The sequence below is a fragment of the Uloborus diversus genome, chromosome 3 (genome assembly GCF_026930045.1).
Source record: "Uloborus diversus isolate 005 chromosome 3, Udiv.v.3.1, whole genome shotgun sequence".
NCBI classification, from domain to species: Eukaryota; Metazoa; Arthropoda; class Arachnida; order Araneae; family Uloboridae; genus Uloborus; species Uloborus diversus.
This window is the reverse complement of record NC_072733.1, coordinates 126,381,537-126,406,235: the sequence shown is the minus strand read 5'-3', so window position 1 is coordinate 126,406,235 and position 24,699 is coordinate 126,381,537. Positions and strand designations below refer to the sequence as shown.

Here is a 24,699-nt window from a genome sequence, read left to right as displayed (position 1 = left end):
TGTTAAATTTTTTTGTCTTTAAATTTTTGGTAGCATAGTAAGAGAAATTCTGAAATGTGTTTTCATTATTATGCTCCAATATATTTTATGTTACAAGCTTATTCTTGTGTATTATTTTTTTAACTATTGTGTTTATCATTGTATTTTTACTCCAAATTACACTGATTTAATAAATAACACTGCAGACAGTGCCTTTGGCTCTCTTTAGTGTTGATCTCTAACTACTAACTTATGTTGAACTATAATTTAGAATTTCTTAATGCTTGTAATTTTTTTTTAATTTATGTTAAATGTGTAAATTTATGTTAATCTGTTTACTATTTGTTATGTATGTGTCTGTTTTTGTTAATAAATCTTATCTTATCAATTTAGTAATATCACATGACACTTTTGTGTCGTTTATTTTAAGTGATTAATATTTTGCATTGATTTTAAGGCTTTTCTAATCAGAACTTTAAGTTATAAAGTTTTTGTTATTTGTTAATGCATCAGTATTTAAATAAAGCATACATCATATCTAAAAAAGCTTATAAAATATGTCCAAACTTTTAATCTTATATCTTTATAGGCAATATTCATGATTCCTACCAAACCTCCACCATCATTTAGAGATCCTGATAGATGGTCATCTGAGTTCATAGATTTTGTTTCAAGATGCCTTGTTAAGAATCCTGACGAGCGAGCTACTGCATCAGAGTTGTTACAGGTAACTTCAGTTAAAATGTAGGAATAAATGATAATCATTCAAAATCTTTTCGAATCTTCTCGCTCACAGCTGAGAGATCTAAAAAAATTAAATTACTTTGGTTTCTCTTGTTGTACTTTCTTTGTAAGCAAACTTGATTTTTTCAATGAAGCATAATTTGCAAAAACTCAGCTGTGCTCTGTATTTCAACAATTGTGGGATGTAAAGACCCTTTCAAAGGGCCCTTTAAAGTACTTATTTTTGAACAAAAGTTATTTTAACAAGGTGCTTTATTTTTGTTTTTTAAGCAAGTCCTTAGAAAAACGAAAAATTGTTTTTCTCCTTTTCTTCTCAATCATATCTTTTTCTCTCCTTAATTTCAAACACTTATTGTATTTCTAGAGATGCACCCTGCACTAAATACCATATATTGCCGAATACCGACTATTCAGTTAAAGTTCTAACCTAATATTCGACTGAATACTGAGTATTTGGTGAAGCCTTTTTTTCCGACTGCGCACGGTGCAACGCAAAGGAGGGTAATGTGTTTATCAGTCTATGTATGTATGTTTGTTCCTATGCGGCGTTGTTGAGGCTAAATGCCTTATCCAATTTGGATAATTCTTACATCAATCAATTTGTCTTAACCTTGGGAGTGTCACTAAACATGACAGTAATCAAAATTCACCATATCAGCAATCAGTCGCCATTTTGGCATCGTGTCGCATGCTACCTGCGTGTGACACAGCGAGCGACAAATCAGGCAGCGTTTTCATTGCCTGAATTTTTTGTTTACTAAGTCTATGAATCTTTAGTTATTAAATTTTTGTAGCTACTTTTTTGGTAGAGACTGGGAATGTACGAAACTTTAAGCAAATTCTCCTTATTATTTGGTTTTTTCCTTTGCAGTAAAATTTTCTAGCTGCTATCAATTAGCTTACATCTGCAAAAAATCCCCATTTCATTTAAAATTTAGTACCATATTTTCGGGAATAAGCACTGCTCCCGGTGTAAGCCCTGCATCGTAATATATTCTCAAAGAAAAAAAAATTTTAATGTATGCTCCTCACCCAGTGTAAGCGCCGCACCTTCCATATGCTCGCTCCCAACATTAAACAACTTAAAAGCACAATCTATAGTAAAGAAAGCTTGATTAAATGTAAATAAAAAATATTTTTTTGTTTCTCGTTATTATTTTCAATTAACAATAATGAAATATTTTTTAAAATCCCGATTTTGCACTTTTTGCCTTCGGTATCCCTCGATTGGCCATCTCTTTCGATGTTTAATTTATCTGCTTTCCAACGGCAAATGCATCTGTCATCAATGCCAAACTCTCTGGCAGCAAGACGATTTTCAATTACTTCTGCCTTTATTTCTTAAACTTAAAGGCTGCATTATAACTTTTCAGTCGCTTAGGAACCATTTCAAAAGCAACTCTGAAAAAATTCCGTAAAAAAAGATAAGCCAAGAATGCACGAACGACAGCAAATGATGCAACGCGAGGATGCGAGTGAATATTAAAATTAGAGCTAGGGAGACAAATTTTCAATTAGGTTGCTTGAGCGAGGAACTCGCTTTTGTGAGGGTGGTGTAAATTCCCTTTACAAAACTGGACATCCATCCCCCTTCCTTACTAGTACTTTTGCTGCCTCCTCTCCCTGACCCCTTCACTCAAACACGATGAGCCTTGCTCGCCCACGTGGATCAGCGTTTCACTCCTGAGTGAAAACGTGCAATCGCTGACTCACCTTCCCTCCCCCTTCTTTGTTTTACTTGTCGCCCAAGGTAAAAGGATTTCTCAGAATTAAAGGAAAAGATGTGGTGCCATCTATTAGCAGCATTTTCAACTTTTTTTTAAAACTTAGAACCTTTTTTTTAAACTTGAAAAAAAAAAAGACTATCCGCCACACCCGTTATATGCGCCGCATGGGCAATTTTTTAAACTTTTTTCTTGTATGCGCCGCAGTGCTTGTTCCTGAAAATACGGTATTTATGTTATTTAAAAGCATAATTTTAAAATTCTGTTGTGAAGATATGTCGCTGGTGAATCATCTATATACCTCTAGCAGAATCTCCTGTTTTTTTTCTTTGAAGGTTGGCAAGTATGCTTTAAGGAAAGCATGAGTGCAAGAAGGGACTTTTTCTGAAGTTATTAGTTTGAATTAGCATAAAAGCAATCTGAAAGGTCCACAAGAGAAGTTTTCTCATAAAAAAACAATCTTTGATGCAATAATGTAAATTTTGCCTAGAGAGCATAAGTTTTACCTGTCACAACAGTTGGTAAAAGGTTACAAGGTGCTTGAAAATGGCAACAGGACAATTAAAAAAGTTCAATAGGATACCTTGTCTTGCCAAATGAATTTAAAATCTTCTCTGTGACCAAACATTGTTTACAATTCAGATTCCAAAAATACCTGGAGAAAATAGTTCAAGTCTCTGAAATACAATATTGCCTAAGTCCAACTGCAAGACATTGTTCCAACGACTCACAATTAACATGTGTACACTTTTCTCCTTTTTTTAGATTAATGTTCATAAAATTTTCTTTTACTTAATTTAAATTGTTTCTTTTGTTTCAGCACGAATATATCAGTAATGCCAAACCTGTAACAATCTTGCAACAGATGATTGCAGAGGCTCGAGAAATTCAAGAAAGTGAAACCTTCCGTAGAGACAGAACGAATAATATAGACTTTGTAAGTGTAAAATCAAAGTATATTTATGAAATATATGTATTTTTCTTAAACACAAATTGTTCTAATCCGTAGTCAAAATGTTTTAATTTTTGTTTCTGTTTAACAATTAGGATGATGATGAAGTTGATTCTCGAACAATGGTAGAATTTGTGGGAGATTCTGGGACCTTAGTGCCAGGGAATGATGATTCTGATGAAAATAATACTATGATAGCTCATAGTGATACCAACACTCTTGTAGCTAACAGCGATGTGGAATCTGATCTTGGTACTCTCGTCATTAACAGTGATGGTGAAGATGATGATTCAACAATGAAAAGTAAAATTTTATTATAAATAAATTTTGTGTGTACTGTAGCATTTTTCTATATAGTTAATGTATTCAAATGAATTGCAGGGCATGATACTGCACCTGGAGAAAAGAAAGAAAATTACCGTCCGTATTTCTTGGATCATTTTGATAAAAAAGAAAAAGAGCAGCAACAAAGAAATGAGCTTTGTACAAATAATGGTTCAACACCAGTTCCTCACACTGCAACACCATATCCAAATCATTTTCTGCAAAATGCTGTGAAAACGAACTCTCAAACTAAATTAGTTCAAACCCCTGAAAGAAAATTCTCAAATCACCTTCAAAAACAACTCAATCAGATAAGCAGCATTGGTCCATCCGCTGCTTTGCATGAACCAGCCAAATTTCAACGTTCCTTTACAGATGGTGATTTTGACTTTGTAAGTAATTCATTTTCTGAAAGGTATCTAATAAATTTTATGAGTGCATTGTTATACTTTTAGAATAGAAAGAAATTGTACAATTATATTGAATCCTTAAGCATGCTATCCAAAAAACTCAACAATCTGAACACTGGTTAAACTAAACTAAAAAACTAAATCCAACACTATGAAAATATTTTTTAAGCTTTTAAAATTTTTCAAATTTAACTTTTGTTGCTATTTTGTTCATGAGCAACTTGACCTCTTGTACTTGAAGCTTTCAAAATAGTTTCTTCTTACTATTCAGAGTTGGTGCTTAGAATAGAAAATTAATTTTGATCGGGTCTCAACAGAGATTCCCATTTTTTCCCCCTTTCTCTTTCATTTCATTTTCATTAAGTGTTAATTTCTCTTGTTTTTCATTAAGTTTAGTATCTTTTTATTCCTAAATTCACTGTATTTTTCATAAAAGGAAAACTTCTTTACAACCTTAATAGATGGCAAGACCATAGTTTCTATAGATGCTTCCAAGACCGAACAGCACCACTGATCTGTACAGATCAGTTGACGCACGCCCACAGTTCCATGTTTATCCCGTGAGATGTAGTCTAGCCTCTTGATACTTCTTTGACGCTTGCATCCTCCAATCTTCTCTTAAAAGTTCTCATAACTTTCACTTTTTCCTAAATGTTTATTTCTGTCTTTTGCTTCATTTTCAAAGCAATGAAGTTGTTGATTCTAAGTTCAAACAAAAATGACTAATCTGATATAAATTATCGTTATTTTTGCTTAATTGACAGTTTTGTACCATATTTGAGAGGCAGAGAAGGAAAAACTAGTGTTTTTTTAGTTGGTCAAAAAGTAATTTTTAAAATTTTTTTGATGATGCAGAAAGTAAAGACTATCTACAAATTTTGGTTATTTGAATGTTCTATAAAAGGGATTTTACTGCTCTTGTTTCTGTGAAAGGAAAGCTAGATTTGCAGAGGGGTTTTTACATTGAAAAATTATTGATTGTAATGGGTTATTTTTATTTTGAAAACTTGAACAGTATTTTTATCTTTTCAAAACTGTCCAAATGAAAAATGTTTGTTTGAAACTTCAAAATAAAAGAAAAATCAGAGTTTAGAAAACTGATACACCAGTTTACTATCAGTACTTTCATCATTCAACTGGACAAAACATTGAAGATATTATTGATTTTTTTTTAAATTATAGAAAGACTAAACTTTGAACTCTGTGCTGTACATTTCAGTGTAAATATCAGGGATGAAAATCTTCCGCAGATCAGCGATTTTCCGTTTTTTGTATTTTTTCTTTTATTTCCGTGGTTTTTAGGTTTTAAAAATCAATTTTCAAAGACTGCATATATTAGTCTCGTCATCAGTGAGACAACCTGAAACTATATAGGGAAATATCAAAACTGTTGGCTAAATGATGACGATACGATGTCGTTTATGATACAAAAAGCAGGAATCGTCATAATGCCGTGAACATACTATATTGTCACAATGACGCGAAATCGATATAAGAAAATATCGGTGTTAAATAGGCTCGCCAGATTTCTAAAATGTTTAACCGGGACACCGGAAGAGATCCCCCACCCCTGAAAGTGTCGTGGATATTCAAACGGGTTCACATTCTTGGCTGGTTTTTAGAGGGTAGTTCATTCCCAATGCTATGAATAAATAATTACTAAATTACAAACCGAAACCAGGTGTGATAATACATGACCCAAGCAGCTAAATTTAAATTTTATTTCTTACATGTTAAAATTTTCAAGTTATTTAAGTATGTAGAACCACTTTGAATAAGGAAAAAAAATGAATATTATTTACATGTACTTTTTATTGGACAGGACTCTTTTGGTTTTAATGTTGTTGTAAAAACCTTCACAAGCTACTTCAATATCAATTTTACATATTAATGTTGCAATGACAAAGTAGTTATCCTAAATAATCTTTAACAGTTAATTTTTTCAGACTTTTTTGGTCATCTATCATCTATAATCAAATTTATCATGTTCTGGGACGTAAAGTAAACCGGCCGAGACACCGGAATTTTGTCTGAAAACCGGGGCTGCCCCTGTCAAACTGGGACGTCTGGCAAGGCTAGTGTTAAACAATATATAACGGCACAGTATCATTTACATCATCGGTGCCAGGGATGAAATGTGCCATGGCGGGGGATCTCCCACTCCCCTGCCATGATTTTTGCTGACTCACGTGTTCTTTTTAAGGTAGAACTAAGAGAGGAACTTAGATTCCTGATTGGGGAGGGGGAAAGACTTGAGAATAACGTAGCAAATGTCAGTGTTTACGCATTTATGAAATCCGATTGCATCCACTTCCATAATACAAGCTCAATTCTGTCTACTATGCCAGTCTACCACTCAGACCTTCACAACATTTTGTAGACTTATTTTCAACCCTTCTTGTATTTTATTTTTTGCTGAAGACTTGTACACTTATTGTTTTGCCACGCCCATTTCACAGTCACTTTCAAATGATCGAGTGATGGTGCAACTGTTAGATGTAGCTTTTGAAATCCGATTGCATTCGCTTTTTTAACACTCTCATTTTTATCTGCTATGCCATCCTTCTGCTTAGGCATTTACACCTTTTTTTAGACTATTATTTTCAACCCTTTATATATATATATATATATATATATATATATATATATATATTTTTTTTTTTTTTTTTTCCCTTGAAGACTACCGCACCCATTCAAGCCAACATCATTTGTCAGATTTAGTTTTAATGCTTACCAGAGATATAGCTCTTGAAGATTTTACTGAATTCTAATTTATTTTAGTTATACTTTATTATGATATGCATGTAAATATGGGAAATTAAATATGCATTTACTCTCCAAGCATGACATAGTGTTTAAAGCTGTTTTATTAATTTTAAAGTTATTATTTTTATGCTAATGGTTAAAATGACCATCAAAGCTCAGAAACAGTTTTAGATTGGTTTTGTTTTTGTTTTTTTAATTGATTTTTTATACAATTCTAGCAAAAATACTTGGCGTTGCCTGGGTCAGTAATAATTGAGAAACAATCATGGCTTTCATTTGTTTTCTGTTTTAACTGAAAGAACTCAAAACACACCGCTTTGACATGATTAAAAGTCGAGCTTCTTCCTTACCCATAAAAGTCAAATAGCAATAAGTATAAAGAACGAAATAGTATTTAGTTAGAAACAATTTCCAAATATGAACTAACAAAAATAGAGATCACTAAAAGGAATGTGGGCTTTATTCAATTAAATAGTATACACACACACACAAAAAAAAAAAAGCTCTTTACTATGTTTCCCTAAGAGTGCAAAAAGTAGACTTTCCAAATGTTTAAATGACTTTAAACTCATGTTTGGTTCCGGAGAAGATTTCATTCAAAACTTTCAATATGATTACTATTAAAATTGCTGTTGTAAGGCAATGCATTTTTGTAACAATGGGTTTTATATTTCATCATTTAATGGGGAAATTGCATGAAATGTAGTGTTTTCCATCATAACTTTTTTAAACTAGGTTTTTTAGAAATAAATTATACCCTAAGTTGCTTCCTGATAATGTAGCTCTCTGTGGTGAAAAAATGGTTAAAATCCGTCCAGTAGTTTTGAAGATTACCCTGGACATCCTTACATACAGAAGTAGCCATTTATGTATAAGGTACTCAGCTGCTCTACAAAACTTCAAAATGCTTCTCAAAATCACCACAGGTGCTCCTCAAACTGTTTCTCTAAGGTTGGCAACACAGATAATTTCATTTTGTAACTATGGTGTCGAATGATTCAGCTTGTATTGAGTGTTTAATTATATGGAAGTTTTATAGCATTTGACGTCACGCTATGAAGATTTAATTTCATCTAATTTGTGGGCTGTGTGAAATTGAAAATGATAAAAAGAATTTAAATATCCATTTCAATTCTTTTATTCATTTCAATCTGAAATAAATGCAAACATTTTTTATATGCTTGCATTTCTACAAGTAAAAAAGAATAAAACAAAATTTTTCTATTAATATTTAAAAGACAGCATAATATCAATACATATATGCATAGTTTTGCATAATATTTTTTTAAAAAATCCAAATTTTAAGCCACACAACTTTTTCTCTTTTTTGTCTTTGGGCTATTTTCTTCCCTGAAATATGAAAGAACTAGTTGATTTTTATCAATGTACACATCTTTATATCATGTACTTTATTCATGTACTATGCTTCATTTGTGCAGGTTTGTTCAAAATATGTGTCAAAGGAGTGTGAGAGGGAAGGAAAAGAAGCAAAGAATCATAAGGAATCATTGACGCGCTACATGCACACAAAGCCAGAAACTGATGGATACAAAACAAGGCACAAATTTATTGCACAAAGATAATTTTACCTAACATTTCAGTTTTTAAGAGCTATTTAGAGCAGTTGTTAAAAGTTACGGCCTGCAGTAGCTCTAATACACGCATCGGAAACAAAGGCGCAGCGGCTGATGAAAGTTTTTCAGAAGTCTCGTTATTGCAACAGAGAGTGATCTGTGAATGCGACGCATGTATTACAGCTGCAGGCAGCAAAAATTTCATCAATCACTTTAAAACTTTCTTAAGACCTAAACTGTTGTGTAAAATTGTGTTTGAGTAATAAATTTGTGACCTTTTTTTACATCCATCAGTTTCTGGCATTGCGTGCATGTAGCGCGCCAGCATTGTGTTTGTTACTATATGTTCCTTATGATTTTTCCTTCTTATCCTCCCCTCGAACACCTTTTAATAATTTGCTCAAGAGTTTAAACTCACCCTGTATACCTGCATTTCTTATGCTTGTATGTATTGTTTACTCGAGTACGTAAGCGCATATACGTGTCTACCTGAGTATATAAGTGTGTGTATATATAAGTATAAGCGAGCATATACGTTTATAGTAGAATGCATATACGTATTTATTGGTGCATTTATGTTAATACGTCTACGTAAGTGCCTACACGAGTATATATGCGTATATATACGCATACATTCATTTATTTAACCCCGTTTACAGTAAAAACAATACATATTAAGTAAAATTAATATTTAATGTGTATCTGCCTTATACGTAAAGATTAAGTAACATTAGAAGAACAATATTCGTTAAGCCTACTATTATGACCACTTTACCCCATCTTACATAAATTTTTCTAAAAAATTATCTAAAATAGATTCAGCTAACTGCTAATGAGTAAGAGTTCTTGAGACATGTAGGAAGCTTCCTGAGCAGTCAATCTTGTCATAATTCTAACAAACAAAATTTCCCAAGGAAGTTAAAAGAGGTGTTTTGATTTTAAAGTTTTTCATATTCACGCAAAATATTTTTTTTTACTAAATAAAATTTTGCTAGTTGTAAAATTTTGTATTCAAAATGTAGTTTCTAACTGTCCTACTGTAAAATAAAATTTTCACATTCATTCGAACATTAATTTTCTAGCTATAGTCATTTATTTGACGTATGACCACTTTACCCCCATTGACCACTTCCCCCACCAGACCCTAGGTAAACTGCTGACAGAAAGGGATTAAACTGATGTGTGTTTGATAGCTTGAAATGCATTTAAAAATAATTTGAGACATTGAATAAAATTTAACATTGAACAAGATTTCATTCAAACACGATTAAAATCTTTTTAAATTCAGAAGGATTAATGTAAAACATAGTATCCATTCATTAAAACAGAAAAAAAAAATTAATAAAATATACAATAAGGCTGCCACTCCAGAAGGAAATTTGAGATGTATATTATTAATATACAATAAGGCTGCCACTCCAGAAGGAAATTTGAGATGTATATAATAGAGATGCACTAGGGTGCTGTGAAAAAACTCTTTAATTCTTTAAAGCAGCGGTTCCCAACCCATGGACTGCGGCCCACTTGTAGACTGCGAACAGTGTGTTACTATGCCATGAACACTGGTCGAGAATCTGAACCAAAATAAAGTTCGGGGTTGTAATTTCCGTTTTTAGCAAAAATTCACTTATGAGGTATACCGGTACTCAAAAACTGCCTGTCTCATCGCCAATAAGAAACTTTAGGATTAAGATTTTTCATATTCCTTAGGAACTTTCCCCTATTAACTAAAGATGAAATCTTTAGAAACTTCTTTAATGAAAATTGCCGAAGAAACTAGTATTAGCTTCAAGCTTCAAGTTTAAAATGCTCCTCCTTTGCTGAACTGGCATGACTAACTAGCAAATTGAGACACTTGAGGGGCTTTTCAACAACCAACCTTTTTGAATGAAACTTTCCATTGCATTAAAGAAAAATAATAATATAGAAATGCATTGAATGTTGCGAATTATTTTCGACTAAAACTATCCAGTTTCAATCCAGGTATCAACTCCCTTGTAGAAGAAAACAAATGCCGAAAATCCCATGGAGCTTTAATTTTGATGACTTGTTTTTGAGTTTACAAACAGCTATGGTAGCTAAGTGTATGCAATTTTCTTCCTTAAAAATTATATTGAAAATTGTTCTTGTACAGTATATTTATATCTGTGGTGCAACACAAGAGGAAAAGGGGATTAACATCTCCGCAACTATTGTTTTTAACACACTTTCAGTCCTAATATGGTATATTATTTACACTTAAGGACAGTTATGAACAGCTCCCTCCCCCCCCTCCAAAAAGTAAATTTTGGATTGGTAAGTAATGTATAGTAGTTAGTCGGCCTCAATCGTGTTTTCTACAAACTTGGTAGGCTGCACAATCAAAAAGGTTGGGAACCACTGCTTTAAAGGGTGCCACAATTCGGAAAAGTTTGAGAACCCTTGATATAAAATATCAAGTATTCTCATTAATGTAACATAAATAATGTCCAAAATACTTGAAATTTGTTACATTTTTTACATAAATTCTGATATAAAAAAAAACTTTTTTGATTAAAAAAAATTAAAAAATTGAAAAATTAACAACCCTATTGCAGATGCCTCTTTTTAGACTAGACTGTCTGTTTATTTTATCAGGATATTATGCTTGCTTTATAAAGTATCCTACTAGTCGCATACTTGATTAAATGTTTTTAGGACTAAAAAACTTTTTGATCAATGATTGATTTCTGTTTATTGAAAAAATATTATAATTTGAATTTCAGCTTAAATTCTTGAGCTATGATGAACTTAGTCAACGTATGGCTAGCTTAGACTCTGAAATGGAAAAGGAAATTGAAGAGCTCAGGCGACGTTATCAAGCTAAAAGACAACCAATATTAGATGCCATGGATGCAAAAAAGAAGAGACAACAGAATTTTTGATTATTTTTATCAAATTTGTATGGGAAAGATTTTCTTGCCTTCCAGTGAGTGGTGTGCTTGAATAGGTGGCTATTTGTGCAGCCTTTCTCTTGTGATGGGATTTGTGATATATTAAACCATGCCTGCCTATGAAACCAAAAATGAAAAATTATGCACATGGAAGCTACCATCTATAACTATAGTCATATGTATACCACAATCAAAAAGTGAAAAGCAGGGAAAGATGCTTTGAAATTTGTTCTATATGTTCATATCTTTGCTTTGTTTTATGTCTTATTAGGTTTTAACCTAGATGAGCACTCAAAGTCGAATGTTTTAAAAAGAATGCTAATATCGCCTTTGAAAATAAATGCAGAGTGAAATTATGAAAGAAAATTGGAAGAAAGTTGTATAAAGTTCATTCTTCATTACAATATTGTATAAATATGTGTACAAAGTTAATTATAAAAAAGGTGCTTGCCACTAGTCAATTAATGAATATTTGAATGCAGTAGTTCCTATTGGAACCAAGTGCCAGGCATGAATAATATGTGAAACTATTGTTCCTGAAAGTATTTGGAAATTACAATATATATATATATATATATATGTATATATATATATATATATATATATATATATATATATATATATATATATATATATATATATATGACAAGTAAAACTTTAAATCTATTGAAGGCAATGAAAATTTGAAAATATTTTTTATACTTTCAGCCAAAGTATTTTTTAAATACTAACTGCTAATCCTATCCCCTAAATATTCAAATCTTCAAAAGGTAACAAAACTATTAATAGTTAAAAAATACCCTATTGTGATATGACCAGTAAGGGCAAAACTGGATATTGCAGAAACTTCTGTTTGTGAGCACATATCTAGTTTAAATGTATGTATTGCTTTTTAAGTTAGCAAAGAATGAATTGATGTATGAAACTCATTGTTGTTATTATATTGTCTGATTTTAGCTTTACTTTGTTGCAGTGTCGTTTTAACATAATTTTCTTTGTTTAAAACATATTGCACTAACCAGTTTTATGAATTCCCAATATTATTTTAGTGATTAAAATTTATTATTAAATTTTGTTTGCATGAAACATTTAGATTTTTTATTACAAAAAATTATATTAGAAAGTTATTTTGCATAGGAGTTATGTTTGAAAATTTGGCTGAAAAGCTGTAATTGAAAATTATACACCATACATTATATTCAATCATGTATAATTAATGTACAGTAATCTCCTGATTATCCAAGGAATAAACCGTGAATAAGCAAATTTGTGGTTAATCCTCAAATCAGATAAAAACCATGTGAGTGTACGCAGATGCTGCTTAAAAAATCATAAACACTCGTATGCATTTAAGCAAAAGCTGAAATGATAATAATGTATGTAAACTCTACAAATGTGTCGCTCATAATTCCAAACAGATTACATTCATACGTGAACAAATCGTTCAAGCAGATTAACTGCTACAGATCAATTTAGGTTACACCAAATTCGCAGGGGGGAGGGGAAAGAAATTTTTTCAAGACTAGTCCGGTCTCTTGTTTTCACACCTAAGTAGTGTAGATCTAAAAATCAGTAATAAGGGCAAAGTTTAAAAACCTGATGTTGTTAGGTGTAAAGCAGTAAATAATGTTGATTTATATATGAAGTTTCAACTAATCAGGTTTTGGAAGTGTGCATTTATTACATTCAGTTAACCATCACCCAACAGGGGTCTGGCCAGAGGAAATTTGGGTCTATTAACGGACCCTTCACAAATATCCGATCAACCAAAAGGGACCTTTCACAAAATCCTGATCAACCAAAATGGACCCTTCAAAAAACTCTGCTGAACAAAAACAGATCTTTCACAAATTGTTTATTGTAAGAGCAAATCTCAAATCAAAATAACGCATATTTCTGTTTATACAAACGATAATTTTTGGAACCTTTTTTAAAGTTAAATTAGAGGGATCAGCTTATACAAAATCTGCTAATTTTGCAAAAAAAAAGGCACTCTTGTGATGTTCCTGCAAGCGATAAATAACTACTATGACCAAATAAATATAATGCTTGTTGTTTGATTCTTTGAAAGAAATTAACAGCTGAAAGTCAGATAAGTTTATAATTTTGCTTGTTTGTTAAAACAAACAAGCAAAATTATAAACTAAACTGCAGCGGTGTTGTTATAAACATCTCTGAAAAGGCGTCCACTTTTCTCCCTGCTCATGATTTATTAAAAAATAATATACAGGGAAATGAACTTAGAACTGCAAAGGATAGTTGGAGTGGGGGAAAAATGGGATCGCTTCAGATAGGGTTACCAACTTCAAACTTATCGCCACTTAATGTCTGGTGGTGAAATATTTAACTGATATTTTGGGAAAAAAATATATGGGTTTAATTTTTCATTGCTAAAAAGGATAATTAACTATAAATAAACTTTTATTTACCGTTTGTTTTCTTCAGATGCCTACATTTTGAATAATGCAATCCTTTTACATCCAATATGCGAATCATATTTTATTCTTTTTTCAAGCTAACTTCGCTTTATTAGGATGCAAATAAATGAAAAATCTTTTTACTTTTTTCTAAGAACACTTATTTCAAGTTTTTAAAGCGAAATTCCAGTCGAAAATTAAAATCCTAAGTGGATGGTTTAATTTTGTTTTTTGCTTCAACCGTGTCCACAGATATTAATGATATGTTTATCTTAAGACTTTAAAATGCAATTCAAAAATAATTTTATCAAAAATATTTCTTTTACAAACCGTTCTTATACTTTTAATGCCTTCTCTTTAAGGATTGCGATCTCTTTGCATCCGCTATGGGAATCGAAATTTTCGATGTTTAGTACGCTTTATTAAGAGGTAAAAAAATATAATCTTTTTCTATTTTTGTAAAACTCATGGAGTTTATAAGTTTTAAACAAAACTCTGTGCTCTTTAACAGTGTCTTGGGTGAAAAGTTAAATGCTGAACCCCTGCCTAATTTTTTTCTAACAATTGTTTTAAATACTGTACATATAACATTTCTAGTATAATTTAACACAATGTAGAATGATAGATAAATATTGATACTTGAGAGGTGCCCATATCTCCCAGAGAGCGATGCCCCCCCCCTCCGAATACTAGAAAAACACTCAAGAATGATAGTGTAGTTTTTAACTCAAAACGTTTTTACTCGTTAAGTGTCGTTTTTACAATATATTTTTTTTTTTTTTTGTAAAATTGTTTGATTTTTCACAAAAAATGGATCCTGTGAAAAATCCTGGACAGACCCCTGCCGAAAATTTTTTTTGAGTGTGAAAGACCCTGGATAATCAGGAATCAACTGTATACTACAGTGGTTAATTGAATCAACCGCTTTAATGAGTCAAATTGTCAAAAACAGAACAAAATCCAGCTTTATTGAATCAGCCGCTTTATTGAACCAAAACTGTTTGGAACAAACATTATTCATATAGGCGGCGGTCGTTGTATTTTCTTGAATTTATAACATTTCATTTAACACGTCTTGAACTTTCACTTGTCATTTGTCACATTTCTTGAATTTATTTATAACATTTCATTTAACATGTTTACTGCCACAGCAATTTTCAGAAATCTTGCTGAAAATGACAATTTGATTTAATCACATATTATTAAAAACTCTAATTCTAATGCATAGTTATCATCTAAAAGCATAAAAAATGAAACCACCTACCGAAGAAATTGTCCTACAAAGGCATGTCGTACATATACCCAAGCAAAAGAATAGCAAGAAACTCATTACTTCTGTCCAGCCTGTAAAGAGAAGCCAGCCCCCTTTGTGTGGAAGATTGTTTTAAGAAGTTCCACAAACAATAAATGCAATCCAGCAATGTTTTTTTGTTCTTTTCCCAGAAGCTATCAATCGATATTAGCTCTGATATATTCCAAGTTTAATCATAGCTGCAAAACAAATGGCAAGTAAACAAGTACGAGATAACTTGTAGTTGGCGTCCTAGAAAAGAACGCAATCTAAGAGTTGTTTCGTAGTTGGAAGTCAACGTGTTAATAAATTCTGTTAAAGTGATATTGTAAATCCGAAAATTGGTTTCTGCTCTATCCATTTCATTACATTTATTGTTGAATCATAATTACTAATGTATTGCTTACTGTTTTGTGAGCTCTTTGAAGAATACTACATGCTCAGGAATTTAGATAGGCCTTTTTTTTTTTTTTTTCAAATTCCAATTGAAGTTTTGAGTACTCTTGTATTTTAACAAAATAAACTTTCTAATCTGTACAATGTTTACTTTTTAATTTTAGAATTTACTTAAGACATGGTGCTTTAGAACATATCTATTTGTATGCATTTATTTCTATGCTCATTTTCATAAATATTTCCACTTTAACTAGCTCTGGTTTCTTCCATACCCATTTTATTTTTTAACTCTGTTATTTTAACGTTCAATTATGTTTGGTTTTGAATACAGTTATGCAGCTCATTTCACTTTTTCTCTTCAGATATAGTGTTTGCTACTGATCGTTCAGACTTTTACAAATAATGTGATTTTTAGAAACCCATTGCAAGTAAGCTCATTTACATCTGTACAGTGTCTTGATGTTGATTTCTGTTTTTGGTGACATTCTATGTACAGTTTTTTCTTGTAAATAAACCACACTTGCATGTATGCTGAGCTAGCCAAAATTAGAAAGAAAAAAAAAAACTATTTTTCTCAATGTTTGTCTTCAAAAATAAAATAAAAAAACTGCTTGCATTTATGTTTATCAAATAATTACAAGTAAATTCTAATCACAGTGGAAACATTATTTTGACATCGATCTTCAGTAATGCAATTAAATGCACCGAGACTTACTCCCTTTTTTGCTTTCTTTTACGTAGTAAAGGAAGTATTGTATTCGCCAAAAATAATCTTCATTCAAATTTCGTCCTAAGTTATTTTGCTCACCTCCCAAATGAATATTGATTTGTTTTTCCTATCCAAGAGCATGTGCATATGTACTTAAGAATGTATGAATGCCCCAAATATCCATTTTGACGATCCCCAAGTTAGTTATTAAGAGTTTTCTGGCGACATCTGTATGTTCATTTGTACTTATGTACAGATCTTGCATAAATCAAAAACGGTATGCCATAGAAAGTTAAAATTTGGTATGTAGGCTCTAAGTGGGGTCTAATTGTGCACCTCTTTTGTTTGCATTCAGATGTTCCAAAAGGGGTATTTTACATCTTTTTGGGAAAAATCAGTATTAATTTTACTGCAAACACAAGTGATGTTAAAATGTGGCGAACAATTGGCGATATCGCCAGCATTCTGGTTAGCAAGTTTTGTCTCCAACTTGGTGATGTATCACCAAGTTGGTGAATTTCTTTTTCTGAATCTCATTTCAATTTGGTGCTATTGACAATGTTTATAGGGTTATCCATTGAATCATGTTAAAATTGCTGATATTGTGAAAACTAATCTCTGAAAACACTTTTTTGCACTGACAAACTAGGGGTTAAAATATTTAAAGTGCTTCTGTGCTTATTCCGAGCCACCATAAGAGTAGCCTTATTTCGTCTTTTTTATCTTCTCTACTGGGCATGCACATAGTGCACGCACCCTTTTTCTTTTTTAAATTTCTGATGTGTTGTAAACTGTAGCACTTTAGTTCAAATCTGATTAGGTTTAATTTCTTGAACAAAGCATTTTTTTCAAATACAGAACAATGTTTATATTCAATTATTGATAAATATTCAATAGATTAAAGCGAGTCTCCAGCCATTTTTACTCAAGGGCCACCACATTATACATTTTTCGAGGTGAGGTAGACCAGCAATCCAACAATATTACAGTTTTTATGGTCTAGTTAACACTCCCCCCCTTTGCATACCCCCCATAAGTTATTTTTTAATCAAGTGCTCAGCAGTGATTTTTGAGATTTTTTGGACGTAGTTTTCTTTACAAACTCTTAGAAAGAGTACATTCTGTCACAAACACACAAAAAAAAAAAAAAAAAAAGTCCCAGAAGAAATTGAACTACAATCACAAAACTTGACAGAAATATAGTCTGGTAAGAGCTATGCAAATGATTTAGATTTCGGCACCAAGGGTAAGTGTGCTATACACATATCAGATGCGCAGCTGAGATTTTAGAGCATGATTGCTCCTACTGTAGGGTTATTCAAACAAATGTGTCAACTTGGATGGATGCTATTGTGGTAAAGATGTCTCTGTGGTTGTAACCGACAGCAATATGAACAGTTGTCAGGCTTTGTGGAGGTGCATTCAGCTGATCTCAAAGAAGCAAGTTTATTTATTAGACATGCGTACCAACTGCCATCTCGATCCGAGTGAAATGGTAGGTGCTTGGTGTTGGTAATAATGAACCGCAGAAGTGACAGTCCACAATTACGGTGGGTAAGGGCATTCATGGAACAGAAAAAAGCACAAAGATCACACAACCAAAAGAACAGCCAATTCCACACCAGCAAGGTCACTAACATCGTTTCAAGGCTGTTTTCCACTTTCCATGCATATGGTGGTATCTTGGAAAACCATTTGGAGATGACTGACCATCATTGGCAGCATCCACTAAGACTCTTACCGCTGGCCCCACTTCATGAGCCACATCGATTGGATTTTCGCTGAACTTGGGCAAGCTAATTGTAATTTACTAAAGGAGTGATCTTCAGCAACAAATCCTGTTTTATCTCGGTGCCTATGACCTACTCACTCGTGTTTGGAGTTGGTCCAGCCAAGGATCTGATCCAGTATTTGTTTTCGAGAGTCATTTGATGATTACATAAGGTGTGACAGTAGGGGGGGGGATGATTTATTTAGACTCACAATTGCCTCTAGATCTCCTTTAGGGCTCGCATAACATTAAGATGGCTCGCATAAACATTAACGAGTTTTTACGCTAGTTGCATTGCCCATGCTATCAATCTGAAGAAGTGGTATTTATTAACTAGACAGTGATGGTACACACATTGCCCTACTCTCTCAATAATATCTTCAAAGAAATGAGGGCCTGTTAAGTCAGCAGACATCTCGTCAATAGAGGCAGTTGGATCCAGGGCGGCCGAGAGCTCAACCCGGGCCCAGGGCCAAAATAGTGACTTGCGGGCCCCCTCCAACCACTAAGAAAAAAAAATCCTGTTGACTGCCCTCCCCTCTTAATGTGCCTTCAACACCCCGACATCTGCTTCATAGTTATCTTAGGCCTCATACCATGAGTCAGTGTGCAGTGGAGAAACGGAATCGTATTTGGCAGTTTTTCTTCGTAAGAAGTAGAAAAAAAGCTGGTTAAATAGTTATAAAAAAATGCTAACCACTCTAATGTTAATCAAACATATCCACCTCGACTTAAGTTTCCAAATTCTTGAAGTCATTTAATTTTTTTCATATGTATATGACACAGAGAGAGAGTTTACATTTTTGTTTGGAGGGGGGAGGGGACTCATTACTAGTATCGTACAATAAAATTTAGAGAATTGCGTTCAGCGGGAAAAGAGAAATAACCATATGAACCTACAATCATAAGGTCCTCCTCCCCCGGAAAATGTTCGAAACTATAGTTCTAAAATTGCAGTTTACACGAACATTGGTAATGTTAGGAGGAGGAGAGTTTCAGGTACTTAATGAAGGGTTAAAGCTCATAGACTCTGCTTTTGAAATTTCTCGAAATTGAAGTCCTAAAAATGAAGTTTTTGACGATTTACAACGAGAGGGAGGGGGGGGGAGAAAAGGAGGATCGGGGATGCTCTCTAATTTTTAAAAAAGAGAAATAAATATCCTAAAAATGCTAAGTTGCAAACTATCTTTGTTAAAGTTTTGGAAACGGCAGAGGTTCGAGCAACCTTTCCCCAGAAAAAATTTTAATTATAGGTCCTAAAAATGGAGTTATAAACCCTCTTTGTAAACATTAGGGGAAAGTTTTGGATTCGAAGGCCCTCCGCCGGAAATTTTTCGGGATTGAAAATTCAAAAACGAGATCTTAGACGAGTTTTTATTATGTGGAGGGAGAGAGGATTGGGAGTATTCTCAAGGAATTTTTTGGAAGTTTAAATTCCAAAATCAGAATAGTAAATTATCTTTAATGACAAGGTGAAAAGTTGGAGAACCTTCCCTGGAATTTCTTTTGTAATTTAAGTCCTAAAAACGAAGTTTTATGTTATCTTTAATTATTTGAGGAGGACAATAGGCACACTTCTGAAATTGCTTTTTGATTTTAAAATCCTAAAAACCCATTTTTTGGCAATTTTTGATGAAGTTAGGAGATGGGATAGGATTTAGGACTCTTTCTGGGGGGGGGGAGTAGTCCCAAAATTAAGTCCTAAAAATGCAAATAAAGACTGGGGTCTGGGGTTTAGAGAATGGTCTCACAGAAATTATTCGAAATTGAAGTTCCAAAAACGAAATTTTAGATGATGTTAGAGGAAGGTGAATTCAGGACTCCTTAGTGGAAATTTGTAGAGATAGATGTCCCTAAACCAAAATGAAAGATTTTCTTAGAGGATGTTGTGGGATCAGGTACTCTGATATAAGGGTGGAGGGGAGCGTGATAGCTTTTCTCTTGGATTCGCCACTGCGGCCAAGTATTGATACTACTCTAAAATGTTATTTTCCCCCCATGTATTTTAATTTTTAAACTATGCAGTGATGTATTTTTAAATGTAGGGATAATGTCACGACCCATAAGAAATGCTTGGGGGTCGCGACACGAAAGTTTGGGAACCCCTCCCTTGATGTCACCCAATCATGTTCTGGGCCCTGGTAAAAGGAGCAAAGCGCACACTGTTTGTCATGGTGGCCCGACTACTGGTCGTTTTCCTTCCCAATTGAAACGTCTCTGAAAGACAGTCCCATTAGAAACTGGTCCACAAGCACGTGATGCTGTGAACATGCAGATGTTGAATAATGGATTAAAATGTTGAATAAGAGATGTTTTTGCTCTTCCAATACCAAATAGAAGTTCAGTTAGCAGCATATATTCTGAATTTTTTTTTTGTTGTTGTTTTTGAGGAGGCTCCCGGGCCCCCTCTCGAGCTGGACCCCGCATATTTTGCCCCTGCTGCCCCCTCTCCCCTCGGCGGCCCTGGTTGGATCATGAATGGAAGGCAACTGCATTCATCCCAGAATACAGGTGAATTAACTGGCATAATAGGAATATTATGGCATGATGTTTTGCAAGATGTCATAGATGAGCTACTGGTCTTGATGCCTTGCCCTGTATTCGCTTGTATAGTTGCCAGAAATGGTTACACAATTATTGATTTGTTATTTTTCTCTGGCTATAACTTCTTAATAGATCAATCTTTTGTTCTAAATTTGTAAATTTCTTATCTCCTCATAGACCACATATATGTTAAATTTCATGATGATAGTTCATTTCCGTCTGGATGGATATATTTTATTGTGACAGAATGTATGGTGAAATATAATATATATATATATATATATATATATATATATATATATATATATATATATATATATATATATTGTAAGCTTCCCGCAGGCCAGACAAAATCTATTCGCTGGTTGTAGGTTGGAGACCCATGCATTAGAAATTCAAGAAACTATTAATAACCTTCATAATCTGAATCTAAATCATCTGAACAAAATGGATTTTAATATTTGTTTAAGTTAGCATTATCACTATTAAGATTTGCTGTGTCAATAAGTTCTGAATAACTATTGTCAGTTCACAATTCTATAATGCTGTCTTCTTTAAAAACATCTATGGCTTTTAAAGCATATGTTATGAAGTAGGCACTCAATTTGCTGCATCATCATAAGATGCCCTTGTCATTTAAATAAGGCTTAATTGAATTGAGAGACTTCATTGAACACTACTTTTTCCATCATATGTCCCACATCAGCATGTGAGCCACAATTATTAGTACTCTTTCACATGTAGAATGTATAAGGGGTGGTTTATCTCCCTAGAAATACAGTACTATGGACTTTAAATGAACTTAAATACAATTTACTCTCATTTCAACGACTTTATCTCTGCTTCCCTATTTCAATTGTTTAATCAAATTATTGCTGTATCAAATAAATCAATAACACTGTTGAAATGAACTTCTTGAACAAAGAAGAGACCGAGGGGACATGATTCAGTTGTTTAAATTTATTAAAATGAAAGATGTTACGGGGCTGAAGTTTAGCACTGAAAACAGGACAAGGGGTCATTGTTTTAAGCTATTTAAATCTCAGGCTAATATGGATGTTAGGAAAAATTATTATTTTAGCAGGGTAGTGGAACCTTGGACCAGTTTACCGGAAGAGGTGGTAATGAGCAAGGGAGTAGATATTCAGAAAGTTACCGCCCTATAGCCAGGGCTAAGGCAGAAATATATGAAATACACCGCCAGCTCAGTCAACTCCAGCCGAGGACTGCAGTTTCGTGCTCATTAGCACTCATCAGCCCGGCATAGGAGTGACTGAGCTGGAGGTGGAAAACCTCTTAAGAAAGCCAAGAGTGCCAAACAAACTGGTAGCTAATACAGAATTAGCACTGACCAGACGAGTGACCGAAACAATGGTTCGGTTCGACTCGAATTTTGAAGGCAAAGGCAGGTATATTCAGAAAGTTACCGCCCTATAGCCAGGGCTAAGGCAGAAATATATGAAATACATGCCTTTGCCTTCAAAATTCGAGTCGAACCGAACCATTGTTTCGGTCACTCGTCTGGTCAGTGCTAATTCTGTATTAGCTACCAGTTTGTTTGGCACTCTTGGCTTTCTTAAGAGGTTTTCCACCTCCAGCTCAGTCACTCCTATGCCGGGCTGATGAGTGCTAATGAGCACGAAACTGCAGTCCTCGGCTGGAGTTGACTGAGCTGGCGGTGTATTTCATATATTTCTGCCTTAGCCCTGGCTATAGGGCGGTAACTTTCTGAATATACCTGCCTTTGCCTTCAAAATTCGAGTCGAACCGAACCATTGTTTCGGTCACTCGTCTGGTCAGTGCTAATTCTGTATTAGCTACCAGTTTGTTTGGCACTCTTTGCTTTCTTAAGAGGTTTTCCACCTCCAGCTCAGTCACTCCTATGCCGGGCTGATGAGTGCTAATGAGCACGAAACTGCAGTCCTCGGCTGGAGTTGACTGAGCTGGCGGTGTATTTCATATAAGGGAGTTGATAGTTTTAAGAGGGCAATTGATTTTCACTGTGGATTGTAAATTGATTAGGACCAGTCTAGCTGGGCCCAGAGCCTGTTGCTGGTTGTCACTTTTGTATTTGTATAAATCATTTTCCTTGAATTCAGTTAAAATATTACTCTTAAATCTATACAGTAAATGTGTATTATAAAACACATAAAATTTTTAAATGAAAGTGAAGTTTAGGAGTTAGTTACCACCCCTAAACCAGGGCTAAGGCAGAATTAAATGCAATGAGTGTCTGCAGCATGGTGCGGTTCAACTTGTGAATTGAAGGCAAAGCTTGGGTATTTAGCAGTAAGTTACCTCCCCTAAACCAGGGCTAAGGCCAGAACTACATGCAATATACCATACAGCCGGGTTATCACATCCAAAGACTGTAGTTTCGTCTCTCAGTCTCTCTCTCTTCAGTCTTAAAGTAGTGAATAACCGAAGCTGAAGGCAGATGTCATCTTTTGTAGCTGAGAGCACGAACAAACTGGTTGCATGTAAAAGTTTGGGGTAATTTAAGACAAATTACTAATTGCTGAGATCAGTGTAGTAGCTACACTTTCTGCCACCCAGGGGGGTTCCTCAATTTGCTGCCCTTTTGATGAGAAATAGTTAATACATTAAAGAGTCAAAAGTATTTTAATAAGATTTTAATAAAGAAGAAAATGAACTTTTTTTCCTTCGAATTTTTCTTGCAAAAAAAAAAAAAAAAAAAAAAAAAAACAAAATCAGAACCCCCACCAAAAAATTCAAAAGTTAAGTCAAAATTTGGAATTTTAAGCAATCTTTAGTAATGCTTGTAGAAAAGAGGCTTACAGCTCCCTCCAGATTTTTTTTTTTTTTTTTCAAAATTAAAATCGGTTTTATGCTTCTTTGGTGAAGTTAGGGGCTGGGACTTCTCAAGAAAATTTTCCGAAATTGAAGTGTTAAAAAAAAAAACCAATTTCAGGCTATCTTTAGATACGTGAAGATATTGGGGAAGGTTCGGGGGTGCTGTCCGGAAAGATTTTCAACTAAAATGAAAAACACGTAAATGTAGGCTGCATCTAGTGGTGTAATGACCTCCCCTAACTCCAACATAGACTGAATTTTCCTCCCGAAATATTTTCAAACTTGAAATCACTTTTAGTCTATCTTTGAGGAGTTCAAGAGAATAGGAAAAGTTCAGGCGCTCCCTGAAAAGTTTCCGATGCCGAAGTTTCAAAAACGCAATCGTAGGCTATCTTTGACGGGATAAGTTTCCGAAAATGTTAGGAAGTGGGATGACTTTCCCATCTCCCCTGGAAACTTTTTGAAAATGACATCCTAAAAAAGCGACTTTAGCCGTTGTTTGACGGACAACGTTATGAGAGAGAGTTTGAAGCAAGTTTTCCCCACCCGAAATCTTTTTTGAAATTGTTGTTCATTTTCAGCTTTTCATCACTGAGAAAAAAAAGGCTTTGTAGTCTTCCCTCAAAAATTTCTCAATACAAAAATTGGAGCCAACTGTGAGGAGGTTTGCCGACTTCGTGCACATTTGGGTTCCCTACCTTAGAATTTTCCTGAAATTTAAGTTTTAAAAACCCAACTTTAAGCAATTTTTGGAGACATTGGGTGAGATGGAGATTTTAGAGTTTGAAGTTGATGTCCAAAATACACATTTTAGACTTATCTTCAATAACGTTACAGGAAAGGTCAGGGCTTGACCGCCCTCAGAAATTAGTTGGTGTTGAATTTTTAAAAACTCAATATTAGACTAAAAGGGTGGCGTTATCCCTTGGAACTGTTTCGAGACTCAAGGCCTTAAACTGTACTTTTGGGCTGTTTGTTGACGTTAAGGGATATAAAGGTTTGGTTGCTCTTCCTGAAATTTGTGACATTTATTGAGGGTTTAACAATGCAATTTTAAGCTGTTTTCAGTGGGTCAAATTTCTCCGGCATCAAAACACATTTTGAAGCCATCTTTTGCAACCTCAGACAGCAAAAAGGCGGGGGGGGGGGGGGGGGGTTGAGAATGGAGCCCCCAAAATGCTGTTTTAGGCTATGTTTAGCCAAGGGAGAAAGGGATGGTAAGTGGCTCTCCTCCGGAAATGTTTCAAAATTGAAGTCCTAAAAATTCATTTTTAGCTTTGTAACTATAAGAATGAGCGTAAAGATCGGAAATATTCTTTCCTAATTTAAAGTTTTAGAAACTCAAATTTAGCACCCCCAAAAAGTGCCACTC

At 33.8% G+C, this 24,699-nt stretch overlaps 1 protein-coding gene across 2 annotated transcripts in view; it reads left to right on the top strand.

Annotated features, from left to right (window-relative positions):
* Positions 1-11,811, top strand: part of LOC129218415 (serine/threonine-protein kinase 3-like) — an 85,847-nt gene extending 74,036 nt beyond the window's left edge. For both annotated transcript variants that reach the window (XM_054852670.1, XM_054852669.1), the window contains 5 exons: positions 569-706; positions 3,268-3,384; positions 3,495-3,702; positions 3,781-4,115; positions 11,218-11,811. In XM_054852670.1, the coding sequence (XP_054708645.1) occupies positions 569-706; positions 3,268-3,384; positions 3,495-3,702; positions 3,781-4,115; positions 11,218-11,376 (957 nt within the window). In that variant the 3' untranslated portion in view covers positions 11,377-11,811. The remainder of the gene's footprint in view (positions 1-568; positions 707-3,267; positions 3,385-3,494; positions 3,703-3,780; positions 4,116-11,217) is intronic.
* Positions 11,812-24,699: the final 12,888 nt, after the last annotated feature.